The sequence below is a fragment of the Grus americana genome, chromosome 1, assembly GCF_028858705.1.
Source record: "Grus americana isolate bGruAme1 chromosome 1, bGruAme1.mat, whole genome shotgun sequence".
In the NCBI taxonomy this organism is placed as follows: Eukaryota; Metazoa; Chordata; class Aves; order Gruiformes; family Gruidae; genus Grus; species Grus americana.
In genome coordinates, this window is record NC_072852.1 from 208,473,679 (window position 1) to 208,495,573 (window position 21,895).

The 21,895-nt window shown below is 39.8% G+C and overlaps 1 protein-coding gene across 1 annotated transcript in view; it reads right to left on the minus strand.

Annotated features, from left to right (window-relative positions):
• Positions 1–3,058: 3,058 nt before the first annotated feature.
• MTNR1B (melatonin receptor 1B) overlaps positions 3,059–21,895 on the minus strand; it is a 31,840-nt gene continuing 13,003 nt past the window's right edge. Inside the window, exon 2 of the mRNA XM_054846702.1 lies at positions 3,059–7,169. Within this exon, the coding sequence (XP_054702677.1) occupies positions 6,301–7,169 (869 nt within the window). The 3' untranslated portion in view covers positions 3,059–6,300. The remainder of the gene's footprint in view (positions 7,170–21,895) is intronic.

The window sequence follows — 21,895 nt, forward strand, 5'->3', positions numbered from 1 at the left end:
TTTTTTTTTTTTTTTTTGGTCAGTTGTAGAGACAGCTTCAGGGTCCTCAGCCATATAAGCAAATTTTTCTTAAGGCTGAGGAAACAAAGCTGGACGAAGCCACTCCTGACATGAAAAAGGGAGCAGCATGAGAAAGAGGTACAAATGCAATGCAGTGAAGAGCCAAAAAATAGAGCCCTGGAAATTTGCTGCCAGCAGAGGATGAGAAGGAGGAGACAGTGACTGCATCTGCTAGAAGAACATTCCTATTAGCAATAGCTGTGGTCTTATCGTCCCACAAACCAGCCTGGACAGCAGCAAAAAGCTTGGATTTCCAGAGTCCTTCCTGGGCCTGGCATACTAGTGTACTCCTTTTGTGTTCACAGTAATCAGCTAAGCTCTGGTTAATGGACAAAATAAGAAGCACTGAAATTCTCCATGTCTGGAGATCATTGTGCAATCTTCCATATTTTGCTCTCATGTTATTCTGTGTGTGTCTTCAGTGTCTTCTGGAGACTGCTGAAAGTTAGGAATTGCAAAGTGTATGTTTCCACAGTAGACTACCTTTTGCCTTAGAACAGGTTAATATTATTTTATTTTTTTGAATTTTGTAGAGCTTTTTGGATTTTTTTTCCATGATTAAATGGTTACATTTACACTAAACACATGCAAACAGGTTTCTCTGTGAAGCAATTTAAAATTATGGTCACATGGCTTGCTTTCACAGGCTTTGTTGTTGTTGTTGGTTTTGTTCTTTTTTTCTTTTCTAAAGACAAAACTCACTGTCAGTTTATAATTAAAAGACCACAGCTGGCATCAATGGACCTCACTTGTCACTGCCTATAATTTCAGTTGGCACACACTTAGTTGATTTTGTCACATGACTGCAGGTAGAAGGGAAGCTCAGTAAGTTTACAGAAGAGCAAAATAAATCAGTACATATTTCAAACATAAAACACGATTTTTAAAATGCTGTTACCATCACCAGCTCTTCTTTATTCTCCCAAAGAATGATTCGTTATACAGCAATTTCAAGGCTTCAATCTGCAGCCATTGAACTATTTGGAGTTTTGCCTGCACAATGACATGAGATGATTAACTTGTTCTGTGAGGACACAAACAAATATTCCATAGGACCTTCCCAGCTGTACCCAAGGCCTAAAGCCCTCAGGGCTGGACACAAGAATCTCTATGGTTAGTGGATGTGACAGTCCCACCTCTGTGGCCAGGTCCAGTGGGACACACAACAGGTCACGTTCTTTGTGGTTTCAACCTCCAACTCCAGTTTCTAATTTCAGAGTATCTGTTTTTTGGCAATGCATTTGATGTGGTTCTTACCCCAGAGTAAATTTATGCCACAAAAATATTGATAAGAATATACATTTTTTAAAAGTTTTTAGTTATTTTTTTCTTACTACAGCTTGAGGTGTTGCTAACAAGAGGATGAACAGGAATCAGTGATGTGTCCTACAACTAACATCCACAGCGGTCTTTCTGCATGCTCATTATAACTTGAGGCAAAATATTGATTTATTATTATAGACCAAATGTGTAAGATCCAGTTAAAATAGCAACATATCAATAGATGACTGAAAATAAATTGCCTTCCACATTTTCCATCGAATCTGAAAATGCCTTTAAATGCAAGAAATTGTTCAGATGACCAAAAGTGTGTTATATACATATTAAGAAATATATACAGTCTTCCATAGCTATTTATTCATTGTGGAATTCCGAGACTTGTGCAGTTCTTAAAAATACAGTTGGGAAATAAAAGTAATAATCTTTTATCTAAATGTGTTCTTAAAGGAAGAAGTGGAGAGACAGAAGTGCATTTCTGCCCCTGAGAATGAGCCAGGCAGAATTACTCTATTTAGTCAATAATTTGATGTGAAAACCTGATCTCACTGAAGTTAACAGTGATAGGATTGAATCCTTAGTTTTAATTCTTCCTTGAAAGTGAAATTTTCACTTACACGGAGAGACAGGATAAGGCTAATGCATTTCTTCAGTCTCATGTAGACTTTACCACACCTCCACTTCCTCTTTACTGAAACAGAATTTACAAGTGGTCTTCACCCACCTACATAAGGGTAAGTATTTTTCTAATCAGTTATACTGTAAGAACAATTCTAGAATACATTTATTTCTTTTAATAAACAGAAAACACAACACATTTAATCAAGATAACATTAAATGCTTAAAAACACTCCAAATTTTCTGGAAACAGGCTTTGTCCCTGAGGCCCTAGTTTTGCCTTCACTAGTTACCTTGTGCAGAACATCAAGTCTACCTGACTTTCTTCCTCCTTTTTCTTAAAGTGTCTATATCTGATATGCTGGTATAAATACTTTTACATAATGGAAATAATAATTTCCTCAAAGATGCATAAATCTGCACAGAGCTGATATGTTCTTCCTGAGTACACTTTCTAATCATATCATAACAATATCACCTATTTCCATGGTTAGTTACATTTTAAATTGCACTTATAATTTTTTCTTCAAATGTAAATTGAGGGAAAATGGATTTTGAATTGTAATAAGAGAGGGATAAAACTAATTTAAGGCTTTTGATGTAGATAGATGGATACATAACTATACGGAAAAATAAAATATTGTTACATAAAAAAGTTTCACCATGCAAGAGCTGCATCTAGTAATCTAAATTAATATAAATTTTATGAACTTGATTGATTTCCACATCAACTCAAATGCAATGCTTTGTAATAATACATGGTATAAAAACTTACTTAAGCAGGCATGAGTTATTGTCTGTATATCAGGACTCAATAAATAACAGTACCTGGCACACTAAGTAGCTCCATTGGCTTTGTAGACACCATGCAGAGCAGGATCTCATTCAGAAAATGTTGTGGTGGTAGAATCCACACTTAATAATTTAGTACTGTTCCAAAAATTTTTCATAATTTGTGAGGAAGAATCAAATTTTGGAACACTTCTTTCTTTGAACAATGCATTAATGTGTTCAAGTACTGTGCTCAGCTCTGGGGGCCCCAGCATAAGAAAGACATGGACCTGCTTGAGGAGGTCCAGAGGAGGGCCACGAAGATGATCGGGGGCTGGAGCACCTTCCCTATGAGGACAGGTTGAGAGAATTGGCGTTGTGTAACCTGGAGAAGAGAAGGCTTCGGGGAGATCTAATTGTGGCCTTCTAGTACTTAAAGGATGCCTACAGGAAAGATGAGGAGGGACTGTTTATCAGGGAGTGTAGTGATAGGATGAGGGATATCAGTTTTAGACTAAAGGAGAGTAGATTTAGATTACATATTAGGAAGAAATTCTTTACTGTGAGGGTGGTGAGGCACTGGAACAGGTTGCCCAGAGAAGCTGTGGATGCCCCATCCCTGGGAGTGTTCAAGGCCAGGTTGGATGGGGCTTTGGGCAACGTGGTCTAGTGGAGGGTGTCCCTGCCTGCAGCAGGGGGGTTGGAACTAGATGATCTTTGAGGTCCCTTCCAACCCAAACCATTCTATGATTCTATGTTTCTATTCTATTACTCGTGTGAGCTTCATTTAGGATAGCTGAGAAGGTACCAGCGCAAGGTTTCTTAAAAGTGATCTTTAATTTTTAATGTGAAGAGATAATTTGTAAAATGACTTCATAGAAATTTCAAATCTTCTTCCCATGACTATGCAGAATGATAGCTGCTCACTTTTATGGCCAAGTAAGTGGTAACAATGTTTAGATTTGTTTTAAGGATTTAAAGCAATAATGGGAATTTGATCCAAATTCTGGGCTGTATTCTGACTCATGTCAGCAAGGGATAAACCAGTGTCAATCAATTTACTTCTATCCTAGTTCATCTACAAGTCAGGTAACAAATTTTGAATTTCAAGTCACAATTTTGATCACTCATAGAAGTCAGAAAAAGCAGGGTTGTCAATGAAGCAAACTTGATGTTCTTTCCTGCAAGTTTCCCAGACTCTTGAAACTCCTTATTTACTCTGGGGGAAGTTTTGCATTTAGACATATATGTATATTAGTTCTGTGTTCAGTACCTTGCTGTGGAAGTCATGAGGAAAGACAATACATATAGAAACTGTGTCAGACTTATAAAATTATGTTCCACGTAGAACAGATTAATGATTGCTACTTTTAGCTACAATATTTTTTGTTATCTACCACCAGGTTAAATTTGTCCCATCTCTTTCTTGCCATTGTTCACAAAGTTTTCACCTTTCATCAGGCTACTACTGTTTGAGTCCTAGGGTACTGAACTTCAGAGATTATCAGAAATTATCTGAAGAACATGAAAGAAGCTAGAAGAATTATCACATTTGTTACTTTGCTGTACTTTACATAGACTTTTGGCAAGTAAATAAAACATTTAAAATACTCTGGTTCTTTGATGGTTTGCTATAAGTATAGCAACATGAGGGTGATGTGTAATATGTCTTTATGGCTTCAGGAGCAGTGTGTTGGCCACACGAATTAACAATACCACAGAAATATTTTTCATAATAGCCAGGTCAGGAAAGCCAAACTGGAATGTAATAGCAACCTAAATTCCTCCTTTTCCTATTTCAATACCTGACATGGATTTACCAGAGAAAAGCTAATTGGCCTATCTCCTCTTTCCTGAACAGCGCTACTAAAAGTAATGTGCATTTCAAGTCTAATGATAAAATAACTTAATTGACTGTGTGTTTGCACACAGATCTCTAATCTTATTTAGAGATAATTCAAACCACATTGTGTAAATTACTATGATGCTGTGGGGTACAACCCAGATTGTAATCTGATCTGTACAGTCATTGTTACAATGTGCTACCTGAAAAAAAAGACATTCAATTTGAAGTTGAGCTGAGTCTGAAAAGAAAATGGAAAATCATCCATTTTATGAACTGTGCAAATATGAGCTGTAGGTACACTAATTATGGGATTGAGATCACCTGTCTTTGTCTGAAATGTGTCTACATGAGCTGCCTGATCTCCATGACAGTCAGTGAAGATACAGTCAGTGAGTCTGATGATCAGTTCCTCTGACCAATAAAGGGGCCTGTTTCAAGATAAAAGGAATCATTTCCTAGACATCCATGGACTACAATGGGAATTTAGAAAATAAATTGGGTGTAAGCACTTACACTAGAGACATCCCAATTTAGGCAAGATGAATCCCAGTCTAGCTATCCAAAGTGAGATGTTTGAACTAGTAATCAAAGCTCCTTCTGAAGTCAGTGAGAGGAGACTAGAACCTCCACAAAACAATTTATCTCATCTTTGGATGTGAGTTCATGACAGGTGGAAGGAATCATATCTCCACTATAGGGAACCTTGAAGGTTAGTTTAGATGAGACATCAAGAGTGGATTTTGTTCAAGATTAGATATCTACATGTGAGGCAAGTATATCAGCTACCATTATACTCAAAAGGGCTCATTCTTTTGGTCTAGTGTCATTTGAGATGATCTGAGAAATCCTGAATGGTGTCCAGTTGCCACTCCAGATGATCACAGGTCATATGCCGTAATTTCCGGCCTGTGTGTAAGGTGGGCTAAAGGACATCAAATGACATTGGATGCCTATGTATAGATAAATAAATGGAGTGCAAAGAAAATTTAATGTTCTCCAAAGGAAGAATATTGTGTTAAGCAAACATAGAAGAAATCAACCATTTGTATTATATTATCTACCATAAAATCAATCACAAAAGATGAACAGAGTAAATACACTGAGATTTGAAATACAGTGTGTATAAGCATGAAAAACCTGTGAGGAAAGGCTCTAATGTTAATATGTGCTTTTACACCAACATTCTTCTCTCCAATTTACAAGTCTGATTCAAAGATACTACTACTGCCACCATTACATGCACAGAAATGTGATGTTTGGCTCATGTGTGGAAAAGAGAGTATCTGTTTCACCCTCTTTGTTCAGATACAGGAGGGAGGAAAATATCACTCCACAGCCTTGATGAGCTGCTGTGCCCATAGACAAGTACCTTCACTACATCTTCTAAGAGATGAATCTTGACCTTGTGTAAAGAATGCAAAACTCCCGCTGAAGTAAAAAAAATGCTCCATTCATATGTCTGGGAGCAGAATTCAACTCTCAGAACTAAAACAGCTTGCACTCCCCTGCTGCTTTAATTCTGAAATGCATTTTCAATTGATACCTTGTATAAATCATGAAGTGAGAGCAATGTGCTTTATCAAAAGAGAGTATTCCAGTCACAAAGTGCCATCCAAATGGAAAGCCCCCAAAAGTAAGCAAGAATGATCAGAATATTACAACTATATTCTTGGAGTTGTCCATGACAGACTCTTGCATTGACATTTATTTTTACACCTATTACACATTTACAAGGTATCAGTTTTCATTTGGTCATTGTTGTTTAAAGCAGGAGAAGGCTTGCTCTTCTGACCATCAGTTCCGCCTTTGGATGTGTCCTGGAAGAAAAGCCTTGGCATCCACAGTGACATTAAAATTCGTTTGTATTCATTCCGAAAATTCTGGTTAAGGAGTCCATATATTATTGCATTAAGGCAGCTGTTGAAATAGGCCATGAAGTAGCTTATAATGAACAACCATTCAGGAACTTTTGGTGCCATTTCCATGGGATCGATGGCTACAGCCAGCCCAATGAAGTTTAGAGGTGCCCAGCAAAAGGCAAAAATCACAAAAACTACAAACATGGTAAGAAAGTTTCTGAAGTCACTTGGCTTCAGTCTTGGCTTTGTTTCTGACTTGACTCGTCTCCTAACTTGAAGCACTAAAACCCAAATTCGAAGGTAGCAGAAGCTCACAATGGTGATAGGGACGATGAAGTGAATTACCACAACAGATATCGTATAGTAGGAGCTTGCAGTCTGAACAAATGTGCATGAATAGATGCGTGGATCATACTTTAAAGAGCCAACAAAAAAATTTGGCACAGTTGCAATTACTGTTAATACCCAGACTAAGGAGACGTACAGCATCGTGTTCCAACAGCTGTACACTTTGTCATAGGCAAAACTATGACATATATAGCAATATCGGTTTATTGCAATTGCAGTGATGTTGAAAATAGAGCCTATTACACTTAGTCCCATCACAAAGCCACTCACTTTACAATGCATTTCACCCAAAGTCCATCCATTGTGGAAAATAGCTAAGAGCACCAGTGGATATGGATACAAGGCCACCACCAAATCAGCCAAAGCCAGGCTAACCACAAATGCATTACCTGGGAAAAGAGAAAAATACATAGACATAAGACTGAAAGCAAGCATAGTTGTGAACAAGAAGAAAATATGATATATTATTTTGGATATCTGCAATGCTAAATTATTGATGATGTCAGCAAGCAGCAGATATACAAGACCAATAGGTCTGTATGGGAAGTAATTCTACAGTTCAACTTAGAACACCATGGAAATACCTGCAGCAACATGATGTTTCAAATCTGTTGGTGGCTCAATTATACTCTCCTTTCTATTTTAATCTTTAATAAACATAATCATCAGTGAGCTATTACATAAGCATGTGTTGAGTTGTTTCAGTGTAGCTAACTCCACAACTGGATCCAATAAGGTAAAAAAAAAAAGTCTAAATCGTGCCAGGTAGGCAGGCTATTATGCCATTCTAACCTATCACTGGAGTACAACAGGCTCAACAGGTATCAAGGGGAATGATATAAAAACCTAGGTCTGTAGGGATTAGAAGGATGCGTTGGTTTATGTCTAAATTGCTACACAATAGTTTGTAGTATAGACATTGTCTGCATAAATGGCCTACCCAGACTGTACTTATTTTCCCATTAGATTGACTAAGAAAGAGTGAATTGCCTTCACCACCCCCTGTAGAAAGGCTTATTTAATTATACAAAGGAAAAATACATGAATGCAACAGAAAGTATTCAACTTCATGGGAGAAACCTTTAGATCCTTTTCTGCCGAAGATGTTTAAAGGAGTTTTAGTGATATGATTGAGACTTATTATTTCTCTTTGAACAGTGTCATTTTCATCAATTTGAAATTTCTGGACATTGTATCTAAGGATACTTTAATAAAACAGTGAGATTGTAAACTATATTCCTGAAAAATGAGATTCTTACCATTGTAAGTAGTGCCTTCCTTGCTTTTTAAGAAAAAATTGAAATAATTCTCTAGGAACTTCCCCAGAGACAGAAAACAGAGGTAATAACTTTAGATTCTTGGCTTTTAGGTAGTATAAAACACATTTCTGGTTTGCATACTCACTTTTTTGCTTAAAGTCCTTCACAGAGTGAACAGATGCGCAAAAGACTCAAGTAGCTTTTAAAGTTGTGTGCAGAACGTAATTAGTTTTTGAAAAGAGCAATTAGATGCTCAGTCCTACAAACTCTGAGCTTTCTAGTCCTCCTCTATGAAAGGAGTTCTTCATTTAATTTTAAGCACAGAAATAATGCTGTGGATAATGATGTAATTAGCTGGGAGCCATAAAACCAACAACCTTGTAGGATTAAACTCCTCGAAAAATGGCAGTTCACCTGTATACTGTTTCCTCCACCTGCTCTGTATCTGTAGCTTGCTTAACCTGAATTACAGAACTCTCTCCCATATGCTTTAGGGGAAGACCACGCTCATCAGAATTTGCACAACAGCTGGTGAACTTAACAGGAAGCAGGAATATCCATCTGTAGCTACAGAAACATGGCTCATCTCAAGAGCAGCGTACAACTTATTTTAGATGGTTACTTGTTATGCATTAGCAGCCTGTCTCATACTCTCTTTATATTTCATAAAGGCCACACAAGTGTTTTCATAGCTACAGTTCACTGACATGGTACTGGATGTAAGGCAATTCCATGCTATTTGTCTCAGAAGTAGGATGTAAACCCATTAGTATTGTGTTGGGTTTTGTGCCCTCCCAAGCCACAATCACTCCCTGCTTGAGGGTGAGGCAGGTCTATTTGAGTATGGTGGATCTGCACAAGGGGACGTTTCCTGCTGGCTTCATATGCGCTATACTGAATACAATTCACTAATGTCATGCTGTTGTGAAAAAGGTAAACATCATTTTCAGGTGCAAAACCACATGAAGTAATTTTTCTGTCTTACTTAGGATTGTTCAAGCATTAGACGAATGTCTCCAGTTTGGGGCTTCGCACTTCAAGAAAGAAGTAAACTCTAATTAGAGCAAATCTAGAACAAAGAAAATATTTACTAATTTTATGATTTCTGAGGAACGATTGAACAAACTAGGGAGAAGACTGAGGCGATGTATGATAACAATCTTCAAATAAGTGAAGCAGGAAAGATATAATCCATTCCTATGACTGTGGTGAACACAAACAAGCTTCAGTTACAAGGAAGTTTTGGGGAAATTAGTTTAATTTATTACCAATTAAATCAGAGTAGGATAATGAGAAATAAGAACAAATCTTAAAACACCTCCCCCCACCCCTCCCTTCTTCCCAGGCCCAACTTCACTCCCCATTTCTCGCCCTCCTCCCCTCCAGCGGCACAGGGGGACGGGGAATGGGGGTTGTGGTCAGTTCATCACACGGTGTCTCTGCCGCTCCTTCCTCCTCAGGGGGAGGACTCCTCACACTCTGCCCCTGCTCCAGCATGGGGTCCCTCCCACGGGAGACAGTCCTCCATGGATTTCTCCAACATGAGTCCTTCCCACGGCTGCAGTTCTTCACCAACTGCTCCAGTGTGGGTCCCTTCCATGGGGTGCAGACCTTCAGGAGCAGACTGCTCCAGCGTGGGTCCCCCACGGGCTCACAAGTCCTGCCAGCAAACCTGCTCCAGCATGGGGTCCTCTCTCCACAGGGCCACAGGTCCTGCCAGGGGCTTGGTCCAGCATGGGCTTCCCACAGGGTCACAGCCTCCTTCAGGTGCCTCCATCTACTCCAGTGCGGGGTCCTCCATAGGCTGCAGGTGGATATCTGCTCCCTACCAGCCTCCATGGGCTGCAGGGGGACAGCCTGCTTCACCATGGTCTTCTCCACGGGCTGCAGGGGAATCTCTGCTCTGGCACCTTGAGCACCTCCTGCGCCTCCTTCTGCACTGACCTTGGTGTGTGCAGAGTGGTTCCTCTCACATCTTCTCAATCCTCTCTCTGGCTGCAAAAACTGATGCTCTTTTTTTTTTTTTTTTTTTTTTTTTTCTCCTTCTGAACTCTGTTACCACCATTGCTGATGGGTTCGGCCTTGGCCAGCGGTGAGTCCGTCTTGGGGCTGGCTGGCATTGGCTTTATTGGAAAAGGGGGAAGTTTCTAGCAGCTTCTCGCAGAAGCCACCTCCATAGCCCCCTCACTACCAAACCCTTGCCATGCAAACCCAATACAGTGACTCAGCTACTTCCCTGGGCAGCCTGTTCCAATGATTGATAACCCTTTTGGTGAAGAAGAGATTCCTAATATCCAATCTAAACTTCCCTTGGAACAACTTGAGGCCGTTTCCTCTTGCCCTATCACTTGTTACTTGGGAGAACAGACCAACACCCACCTGGCTACAACCTCCTTTCACGTAGGTGTAGAGAGCGAGAAGGTCTCCCCTCAGCTTCCTTTTCTCCAGGCTAAACAAGCCCAGTTCCCTCAGCCGCTCCTCATCAAACTTGTGCTCTAGACCCTTCACCACCTTCGTTGCCCTTCTCTGGACACACTCCAGCACCTCAATGTCCTTCTTGTAGTGAGGGGCCCAAAACTGAACACTGTACTCGAATGTTAGGGGGAAAACTCTTTGTTTGGGTTTAAGGCTTAAACCCCTCTCTAATAATCAGTACTATGTTTATAACGGAATAGTCTTTTATACTGGCTGACAATGATAACAACTAGAGTTTTTCTATGATATCACTCTAACAACTACCTGTAGGTATTTATCTGTACCAAAGGAAGAGGAGGAAGATCTTGACTTTAATGAAGTAAGAGTCCTATCATTCTAGAAAATGAAGCCAGTCATTCCTTTGGAGAATTCACAGTAACAGGCATCCTCAAGAAGAAGTTAGACTGACAGGCTCTGTCCATACACCTTAGGCATTTCTCTAGCTCACTCTTCAGCCCCCTTTTTTATTCCTCTGCAGACTCCTGTAGCCCTTGTACTAAAAATGAACTTAAAAAGGAGAGTGCTGGAAGGCTTCTGATAGCTTTCTTGTTGTGGTTGATGTATGAAGACAGAATCTGGGCTCAGGTTCTAGACAGCCTTACAGTCAAAGACACAAGATATCACTTCAGGGATGCATGGTGTCATCCGTTCTGTGAGTTACTTGCATATAAACACTAAGCGTACAAAATGCTTTTTTGCTCTAGTTTTTAAAATGTTCACAAAATACACAAGGTAAGTCTAATCTTTTATTTCTTTCCTGTAAGTCATTAAAGGAAAAAAAAAAAAAGTTTTACAGTCTTCATCATAATTCCAAATTTCTGCAAGTGATATGCTGCTTGCATTCAAAATCCTTCCTCAGCCGTGACATCACCTCTCTTTAATAAAGGTACTTGGCTTGGTGTGGAAGTTGCTGGTGGCTTATAATTTTTGTTTCTGGTTACCAGCAATTTACAGAAACAAAATGTTATTTTTATAGTTTTAATCTTAATGTTATGGCCTTATATTATCTTACATTAATGTAAAATATCTGCCTTTTAGGGCCCTTTAATGACTGCTGAGATTAATGGGAGAATTGCCATAGACTTAAAGGACACTTTAATCAGATATAAGAAAAGAAAGACCTCTTATTAACAAGAATGTGAAATAATGAAAGCATTTGGTCCACATAACAAGAGCAACAAGGAAAAAAATGAAGCACTTGAATTATATTTAGATGTAAAAGAACAAAAATCAAAGCCTAAACCCCTTTCATAGTTCCTATAACTTTTAAAAGAGCAGATTTTTGAGCAACCTGGTCTAGTGGAGGGTGTCTGCCCATGGCAGGAGAGTTGGAACTAGATGATCTTTAAGGTCCCTTCCAACCCAAACCATTCTATGATTCTAGGATTTTATGATCTTACCTTCAGACAAAGAGAAATAGCAGTGCTTTAATTCCAGGGCATGCTAGCCAGGTTTCACTACAGCAAGTGGTTTATCGGATCTATTGCTTGAGTCTAGACCAACATGGAGGTTGAAGAGGCATATGTAACAGCTTGAAGAAAACAATCAGTCCTTCAGTCAAGAAGAATGTTCCTCTTTAATCTCCCTTTGTCTATGATTACTAATTAGTAATAGAAACTATGCAGCTCTGATGAAGTATTGTCTTGAACTTTCTTGTGCAACATCACCTTTTGAGAACCAGGCTTAAATATAATTTCCAGGCTCCAGATCCTACTGAATACTCATTAAAGTGAGTCTCAAGGTCTGGACCAGATAAAACAGGAGCGTACTCAACTAAGAGCAAATTGGTATAAAATTGACTTCACTTGTCTACGTCTCCACTCCTGGTTGTATAAGAATAGCCCTGAGACTGAAAGGAAGGACCAATCTGCTCAGCCAAACCATTTAAGCAGCAGATTATTCTAAGTGCCAGCCTAAGTGCAAACCTGAGCAAGGTAAGAGTAGTTTTCCAGCTCGGAGTTCAGGATTTTGGCAAAACAGATGATTACTGTGATGGAACTGTACAGCTGGTCTCACTCCTGGAGCTTCTTCATTATATGTATGTCCAAGAACACATGGACACTTACTACTTATTCAGCTTATTATCTTTCCCAAAATTTGAGTTAGTTTTGAGATATTTTATTGAAGAATTACATAACAAGACAGGTGGTTATGCTTTCAGAGCCATGACTTCTGCTAAATTTCCAGATGGTGGTTTTTAAAGGGAAGCCCTGGCCACCTTATTGCTGGTTCTTGATGCTGCCAGTGACACCTACATTTCCTGACCTATGATATTTTCCACTGGGCTTCAGCTCCTATAATTCTTGCAGCTCGTTTCAGGCTTGGTTGTTAGGGCTCTTTTTAAGGTTTGCTCTTTAATGTGGAAAGAAAAACATGACTCTGGAGGGGCTGAAGAACTGCCACCAGGTAGGCAGGCAGAACTAAGGACTGGGTAGGTTTTTGTTTCTGTTTCCAGCGTGGCTCAGCAAATATGGCTTAAACGGCATGAAGGGAGACGTTAGCTGCTCTTGGAGAAAGACTTATGCTTCTTACTTCCTCACTATTAATTTTTTATCTCTAGTTTTGGCTGTTTTGATCAGTAATTTTTTACAGTATTTAAGCTCTTGCAGTTCTTGATTTTTTGTTTAAATAGTTAAATTTTAAATCTGTTTAAAATAACCTGTCAACTCCTTTTTTTTTTCTCACATTACATCAGAAAAAATTAAAACTGCTAGCCTAATCCAGATGAAATTCCACTCATGTAAGCAGGAATGAAGCCACCACAAGTGGACAGCGGCAGCAGGTGGAGCAGAGAATTAAGTCTTTCACAGACTGACATTTGAATTCCCTGTGACGCTACAAGCCAAGACCTACGGTAATCTTTGATTTACTGAGACATGTTAATCTAGTATAATGTTCAACAGTTTGTTATTAACAGAAGGTTTAACAATGCTCCAAACAAGTGCCAGATGGGTTTGTGTTTTCCTTGAATATGAGAGTTTAAAAGTGGTGATATGCTCCTTTGTAGTCATGTTTCATGATTTCAGATATTAGTGGGATATACTGCAGACATTGATGTAATGGAGGGGGACAGACAATATATTTTCCCTAGAACCACAGTATTTTAGAGACTCTAGCAAAAAATATAACATAGACAATGAATCAAGGCTGGTCATTGATCTATGGAACATCCAGGTTATTTCTTTTTAGGAAACATATGTTCTATGAAAATGTTTAAAATATTCGGTGAATATAATTATCTTACGATATATATAAGGAAAATTCTCTACCATCACTGAGAGTACTACACGCAGAGCAGAAGAGGAGTATTCACTGTGGCAGTTATCCTTTTATTGTGCAGCTACTCAAAGGCTTTGGAAGAGCTTTCTGTTCAGAAGAAATCCAGGCCTAGATACCCTGAAAGTTAGATGCCTGTGTTTTCACAGGGAAGTCTGGAATCCAGACTAAATAAGGTTTAAACCTTAGTCATGCATTTTCTGGATGAAAGCACTATGTTGTTATGTAGAAGAGGAGAAGAGGAACTTTTCGTTTTAAGATGAAACAACACAAACACCCACTGTGGGATAGTTTAGTGGACAATGCTCTGTACACCCCTTTTTCAAGCTGTTCTGCAATGCAAAGAATGCAGGATTCACATGAATAGAAGCTCAGCATGTAAAAAGGAGATTGAAATTGTGGCTTAGTGACTTGCAGGCTGCTGGACTGGGACAGACCTGTGTTCTTGGCCCTACATCTGCAAGTACGAGTTGGTGCTGGAAGCTACGTTTGCAGGAGCTGAATTTTAGGCTTATGAGCCGTAGCACTCAGATGTCAACATAGTCTTACTGGAAAAAGACACCTAAATTGCACTGTTGATTACTATGCTTTTGAGATCATGATTTTTGCTTACTTGGCAGCTAGGTATGAATATAACCCAGTGAGCAAAGCCTCTGGTTTTCCTCTGTGCTCAGGCTTGTTCTTCCTGTGGTTAAATATGGAAGCACTAGCACTTGCTGTGAATTTGCTGCCACGAGTTTCATAATAGACTTCAGGTGCAAAAAGTATTTCTAGCGCTGTGCTGTTAGAAACTTAGTAAAGGCTTGAGATTTTTAACTCCTAGGTGTATAATCTAGTGGCTAGCCTGTGGCTTCCTTTGGTGCCAGTAGGGGCAGTGGTGACTCTCTATTGCCACCTAGTGCACCAGCCACGGCAGAGACAACACATCTCACCGTCCAGCACGGTGGAAGGCAAAAGGTTGGCTCTTTCAGAGCTAATCAGATAGTATGTTTACAGAGTGATAAATACTTTTCTGGACTTCTGATACTTTCTAAGATTGCAGGAACTTTCCTGGTACTGGGTGTTTTTCAGTGAGAAAATGGGAAGCAGAAGAGGCGAGACAAGCTCTTTAGAGAATTCCCTGTTGCCTAGAACATTTCCTTGGTAGATGAGCCTTGCTTTGAAAAAACACTTGAGCCTATGTCTCCCATAGTCCCAAGAGAGTGCCCTACTCACCAGCCCTGCTGCTCTTCTGGGGTTAGCCTGCTTGTCTCTTTCTAGGTTATGTTCAAGAACTTCACTCTAGAACCAGAACACAGAATTACATTGTAATTGTTCTTCATCAGTCTGTTTCAAAGCAAGAAAAAAAAAATTAAAATCCTTCTCATGACTGAACAGGTGGGAAACTGAGATAGACAGGTGGAGGGACTCTCCCAAGACAAAGACTAGGAAGAACACTCAAGGTTCATAAGCCTTGTTCTTCTCTGTTGGATAATACCACCTCTATTAGGTACACCTTGGAAGAAATGACAGCACCTGTCCAGTTCACTGCTCCAAAATGTCCCTGTAGTGGCATACTGGTACTGAGGGACACAGCTAATAGAAGAGCTGGACCTATTAAGTGAAGCTAGTGGGTTTCAAAGCAAACAAAAGGGAGTGGTTGCTGCAATAGGTAGTAAACCTGTGGAACTCCTTAACAGATGTTGCAGATACAAAATTTTGCCTGTATTCAAGGGAAGGCTGAAATAGTACTTGAAAGAGACATCAGCTGAAGGCTACTAAACAGATAGAACATACCAGGTTCAGGAAATCCTCTGAGCTGGAAGGAATCACAAGTTGAGAGAATATAGGAGAAGTATCATACCTGATTGCTCTGTTCTCTTTTTTTTCCTGAGCGCCTACTTGTGTCTGCTTATATCTACAATGAAAGACGGAGTATGAGCCTAGCTATGCCCTTGGTCTGTACCATTACAACTGCTTTTATGGTGAGGACAGTAGGCTTCAGTGACACCATTCAGAAGCACATCTCCTTTTTGGGCTCCACTGTTATGCTGATCTGAGTGGTACGATGTGACATTCTCATTCAGGTCCTTGCCAGCCACTCCTCTACAAAACCAGACCGGTTCTGTTGACAAAATGTTTGAAGGGGCAATAGCCTTGTTCTGTACGTCTATGCACCTGCAACTGAGCTGCATTTTGCAGTAGGTGCAGGCGTGAAGATCCCTCGTACCAGTGCCCTCACACTGAAGTCAGGATCTTGCCTTCAGGGTAGTCTAGGATGGCGAAAGGCCCCTGTCGTGGCTGAGAGAATGTCTCTATCCAGTGAACTGTTGCTTTTCATGCAGGGAATGAAGCCAAGACTTCCACTCTGAGTGCTTACCACTGTGGGCACCAGTGACAGCCCAGCTTCAAAACTGCCAGTTGCTGAGCACAATCACTGAATAACAACAAAACCAGACTGGTTTTTTTCCACTAATTCATGAAAGAAGTCGTGTTTCCTGTATCTGTTAGTACATATCAGCTTAATTTTCTTCACTTGAAGTAATCACAGCTGTTGATTGCTTCAACAAAGGGAGAATAGGAAACCTACATGAACAACTGCAAGTATGAAAACTCATTCACTGCTGACAAAGGGGCTAATATGAAAAGCTGTAAAACATAACAGGTGCAATCTAGTCAGATCCTATAAATAGCTAGGCAACCTATTATTGTTAATAACTTTTTTTTTCAGTCTCCCAACACTATATTACATTTAATAGGAAAAAAAAAGGCAAAATATGTAGCATAGGATGCTATTTTGTTAAAAAAGAAAAAAAAAAGAAAAAAAAGAAAAAAAAAGAAAGAAAAAACCCTAAAACTTGGTTCACATCAACTATAAAAAACTGGAGCATGGAAGCAAACAAAGTAAGGAAATTTCACTGCTAAAAATACTGGATAAAAATTTATTGTGTCCTGGCAGATACTAATTTATATCGTGTGAAAGGCTAGCTCATTTTCTATTATGTTCTATTACCTTCATCTTTGCTACTGTCTTTAGCCTGAATTTGTGTCAAAGGAAATGTTGGGTTTTGTCTCTCTTACAGCAACAAAACAGCATTCAGGTCCTTAGAATAACTTGTCTTCCACCTTCTTTTAGAAAGGAGGACAGGAAATTGAAGAATGAAAGTAATTTTGTGCAAACAAAACCCATGTTTTTTTTTATTAAGCTGGTTGGTTTGTGTTTCATTTTCTTTTAATATACACTAGGAGATTAGTTGAATTAAAAAAACCCCAAACAACAAACCCCAGAACATAAAAAAATCCTATTTTGAAATATAGGGCTCAAGACATTACAAAAGATATTCAAAATATCCAGCAGATATATCAAGTGAATAAAATTGGGAGTATTGCAGGCTATGGGACATACTCAGCACCAGTTAGCCAAGAGATTTGGTTAGCTATGATAAGATACATCTTGTAGCTTTGCCCTGTAGACCCATTTAAAGAGAACAGAGCATTTTTACCAGTACAAATGTTGGGAAATGAAGACATGCAAGTGGTCATTTCCACAGTGATTTACTCAGCTGCTCTCTGGGGCTCCAGATGAAAGACTCGCAGCATATGACAGCTACACAACCAGAAACAAATTAATGCAAACTAGTTACAGCTGCAAAAAGAAATCAGATCTAAGCCTATCATTGCTGCTATGTACTTTTAAGGGTTCCCATGTTCAACTCCCAGACATAGTGGGGGATCCTAAGCCTTGGAATTCTATAAAATGGGATCTGATACACTGCAGGAAATATAGTATCTGGGAACATCTAATATGGGGAACAATTATGTTGACAAGTTGCCAATGCTTCTAACATTCTCTGGAGTGCCTTCATTATGATCTTCTTTGCCCTTCTCTTGTTTCCTATTTTGCAAAGGAAGAAAATAGATGATACTTGATGAAAACGGCCATTATAACCTTTCAGTGAGGAAACATCTTACCCTTTTTGTTCTGAGCTTTTGGAAGGCCTCATCACTGTACATGCTTGGGGAGATGAATGTCTTCAGAAGCTGTTGTCAGTCTGTGCCATCTGCTTCTTTTGGAAACAAGGTCTTAAAGCAAAGTACACTGACGTGATTCATCTTATACTCATAGGTTTGTAAACAACATGTAAACAGATGAGTAAATAAAATGCTTTTACAGAAAGTGATTATGTATTCTCTTCTAAAGTATTGGCTGGTTTGTGTTTCAACTCAATACAGATAAAGTATGTAATGATCATTTCCTGAATTAAGGTCTTTTCTGAGAGCCAGTAAAAGCGTTGCAAAATGAGTAGACAAAAGCTTTGTTCGGGCTGGGCCTGTGAGTCCTGATTATTGGTGAGATAGTTAAATGAAGGGTGATAGGCATACACATAACCAATATAACCACAGAATCATTTATGTTGGAAATGATCTCTGGAGATCATCTAGTCTAACCCTCCCATTCAAAGAGGGGTCAGCAACAGCTGGTTGTTCAGGGCCATGTCCTGTCAGGTTTTGACTATCTCCCGCCATGGGGGCTCAACAGCCTCTCTGGGTGACCTGTTCTAGTAAGGAATGGGTATACAGGATATTGACTAGGGAAGAGGGGGAAGATGCTGTTGATTTTGCAACAGATGAGGGCTCTACTTGATTTACGAAATAGCAGAGAGTATCTAAGATTGTACCTGCTACTGTGTAAGTAAAGACGTGGTCATTAACAGTGAACTAGAGTTGCTTGGTCAGTAGAACAGGTCCCAGTGCAGATTAGAGTAGGTGGGGCTTTGTTTTGTTTATGCTTTGTGTCTTCAGATGCCTTGTGGCCGCAGAATCTGAACAGTCTCTGACTGGACATAATGGTCTGAGCCAAACAGAGAATCCAGACCAACAAACGTTTACAGACCTGGAGCGCAGAGGGTGGAGTGTGGTGAGGGCTGCACAGAAAGAGGGAAGAGGCACCAGATCCTAGCAGAAACATTTTTGGAAACCAATTCCCACCGGTTTTAGCAAGGCCAGAATTTCTCTCCTTATCTAGGTACTCAAATACTAGGTTCAGCTTACCCAGGTTGCAGAATTCTTTTCCACATGTTACTTTGATGATCTTTGAGCACTGTGAACTGCAACTAGCTACTCAGACCAACTCCTTGTGGGAGTCCTAGCTGTAACCCAAGTGAGTGACCTGGTGGTCTGTTATCTAGAAAGAGCAGTGGGTGACTTCTCTCTGCGTGAAGTACCGAGTCACACGTCTTTTAATGGGTGAAAACACCTGAAAACTGCGTCAAACCAATGCAATTTTTACTAAATCAGGCTCAAATGGAAATAACTTTTGTATATATTACATGAGAATGTTGTGTTTGAGCATTTTGTTTGGTCTCCATAAGCAGACCAGAAATTCTTACTTCATATTTAACCAGGAAGCTGAGTGTAAGTTTTACAATCTTTATGGTCCTAGCCTACCAGGTGTTTCATAAGAGGGACTAAAAGGATTACATTGGTTTTAGATTATCTAACTAAAGGCATAATTACAGGATCTTACATTAGTTAATTTTTGTTCAACTTTGAAGCAACAAATGTCCAGTGCTGAACTTAGACTCTGGATTGTGTAGTTAATGTTTCATACCTGGGACCATAATCATAGGTAAAATCTTTTTAACTATTTCACCTCACTTACCAGTAGAATATTTTTTCTAGGTAAATCACTATGGTTAAACTGTCTTTTTACAAGGCCTGCTTCAACATCTGATTAACATTTTACGCATTTTGCTTCTAATGACTGCAAAGAAAGCATAAAAAGAGAAAGGAAAATCTTGCTTAACATGAAAACTGATTCAGAAAACAATGTTGTCCATGGGCTCTAACCCCACCTGTGAATCTAATAACAAGTATTTTTGCAGTCACTTTAGAGGTCTCACAAATAGGCTTTGTGTCCTTGAGTAGAACTGCTCTGTATTCCCACAGCACAACAGTCACTTTCTGCCATTATATTTTATGCCAGTAAAATAACTGCAATATGCCAGTGTACTACCTGACTTCTGGCAGGGGACTTTGAATTCTAAATTTTCTTTCTATCATGATCTCTAACGTAACAAGATAAAGCCATATAAAGATACCAGTCCCCTATTAATCAAATAATTGTAGCATTATCTAAGTATCAGGTCTTTCTATTTAACAGAAATTTCTTTATATATAGCATTTTCTGTCAGGTGACCATGCTGATGTAATTAAAAGTGTAAGAAAGTGTGCAGCTTTGTTTTCTCTTTTGGAAAATTATTTTTATGTTTCAGTGAAGAGTTGGACCTAGTGATGCAGAAGATTCATGAGAGTTTACCTCCCAGATGCTTTCAGTATCACTGTATACTGCAAATAGAGAGTTCTGCCAATACAAACTATTCTCTTCCTATTATTTATGAAAAAGCTATCCCTTGCTTAACAGATGACATGCAAACAAAGGCACTAATACTACTGCAAACATATTTCCAGCTTCACTTTCTGTTCCTGCTTGGTATTTTCCAAACTGAAGCAATAAAGGAATGGAAAACTAGTGGCAGTAAGCAATAAGAGACCACATTAAAGGCAAAGGAAATTTACCACCTTTAAATATATGTGCACTAAAAAACCAAACAAGCTTTTCGGAAATAAGGGATCTCAGAAGTCAGGGTGAGTCAAAGCCTACTTATGTGTTTGTAAGCCAGTGCTGTTAATAGAGTTCTGCCAATTATGTCAGATGAAAATCTTTCCACCAGTACTTAGGTTAAAATACAAGTTTTTTTACAGCAAATTATAGTGTTGTGCTGGAGCCTTACAGAATTACTATATCACAGACTCTTTTAGGTTGGAAGTGACCTCTTGAGATCATCTAGTCCAACCCCTCCTGCTCAAGCAGTGTCAGTGAGATAAGGTTGCCCAGGACTGTGGCCAGTTGTGTTTTCAGTATCTCCAGAGAAGGAGCCTCCACAACACCTCTGGGCAACCTGTTCCAGTGTTTAACCACCTACACAGTGAAAAAAGTTTTCTTGTGCTCAGATGGAAATTCACAGGTTTTAATTTGTACCTATTGCCTCTTCTCCTCAGTGGGCACTACTGAGAGGAGTCTGGCTGCCTCTTCTTCATTCCCTCCCACGAGGTCTTTATACACATTGATAAGATCCCCCTGAACTTTCTCTTCTCCAGGCTGAACTTCCACAGCTCTCTCAGTGTGCCCTCATACAGGAGATGATCCAAACCCCTAATCATTGTAGTGGCCCTGTAGTGGACTTCACTCCAGTAAGTCCATCTCTTTCTTGCATGGGGGAGCCCAGAACTGGACCCAGCACTCCAGGTGTGGCCTTATCAGTGCTGAGGGGAAGGATCACCTTCCTCAGCTTGCTGGCGACACTCTGATGCAGCCCAGGAGGCTGTTAGCCTTCTTTGCTGCAAGGGCGCATTGCTAGCTCATGATCAGCTTGTTGTCCACCAGGACCCCAGGTCCTTTTCTGCCTAGCTGCTTTCCAGCTGAGTGTCCCCCAGCATATACTGGTGCCTGGGGTTGTTCCTCCCCAGGTACAGGTCTTCGCACTTGTCATTGTTGAACTTCATGAGGTTCCTGTCAGACCATTTCTCCAGACTGTTCCCATCCCTCTGAATGACAGAGTGTATTAGCCACTCCTCTCAGTTTTGTATCGTCTGTCAACTTGCTGAGGATACACTCTGCCGCATCATCCAGGTCATTAATGAAGAAGTTAAACAGTATTGGTCCCAGTATTGACCTCTGAGGCACACTGCTAGTGGCTTGCCCTCCTACAGGGCTCTGTGCCACTGATCACAACCCCTCTGGGCCCAGTCATTCAGCCAGTTTTCAGTCTACCTCACTGTCCACTTATCTAACCCCTACTTTGTCAGCTGCTCTATGAGGACGTTACAGGAGACAGTGTCAAATGCTTTACTAAAGTCAAGGTAAACAACATCCAGTGCTCTCCCCTCATCCACCAAGCTAATCATGTCATTGTAGAAGGCTATCACGTTGGTTAAGCATGATTTTCAATTTGTAAATCCAAGCATGTTACTACCAGTCACCTTCTTGTCTTTAATGTTTTTGGAAATGGTTTCCAAGATTAGTTACTCCATCAACTATTCATTGCCTTATTAATGAATCAGAA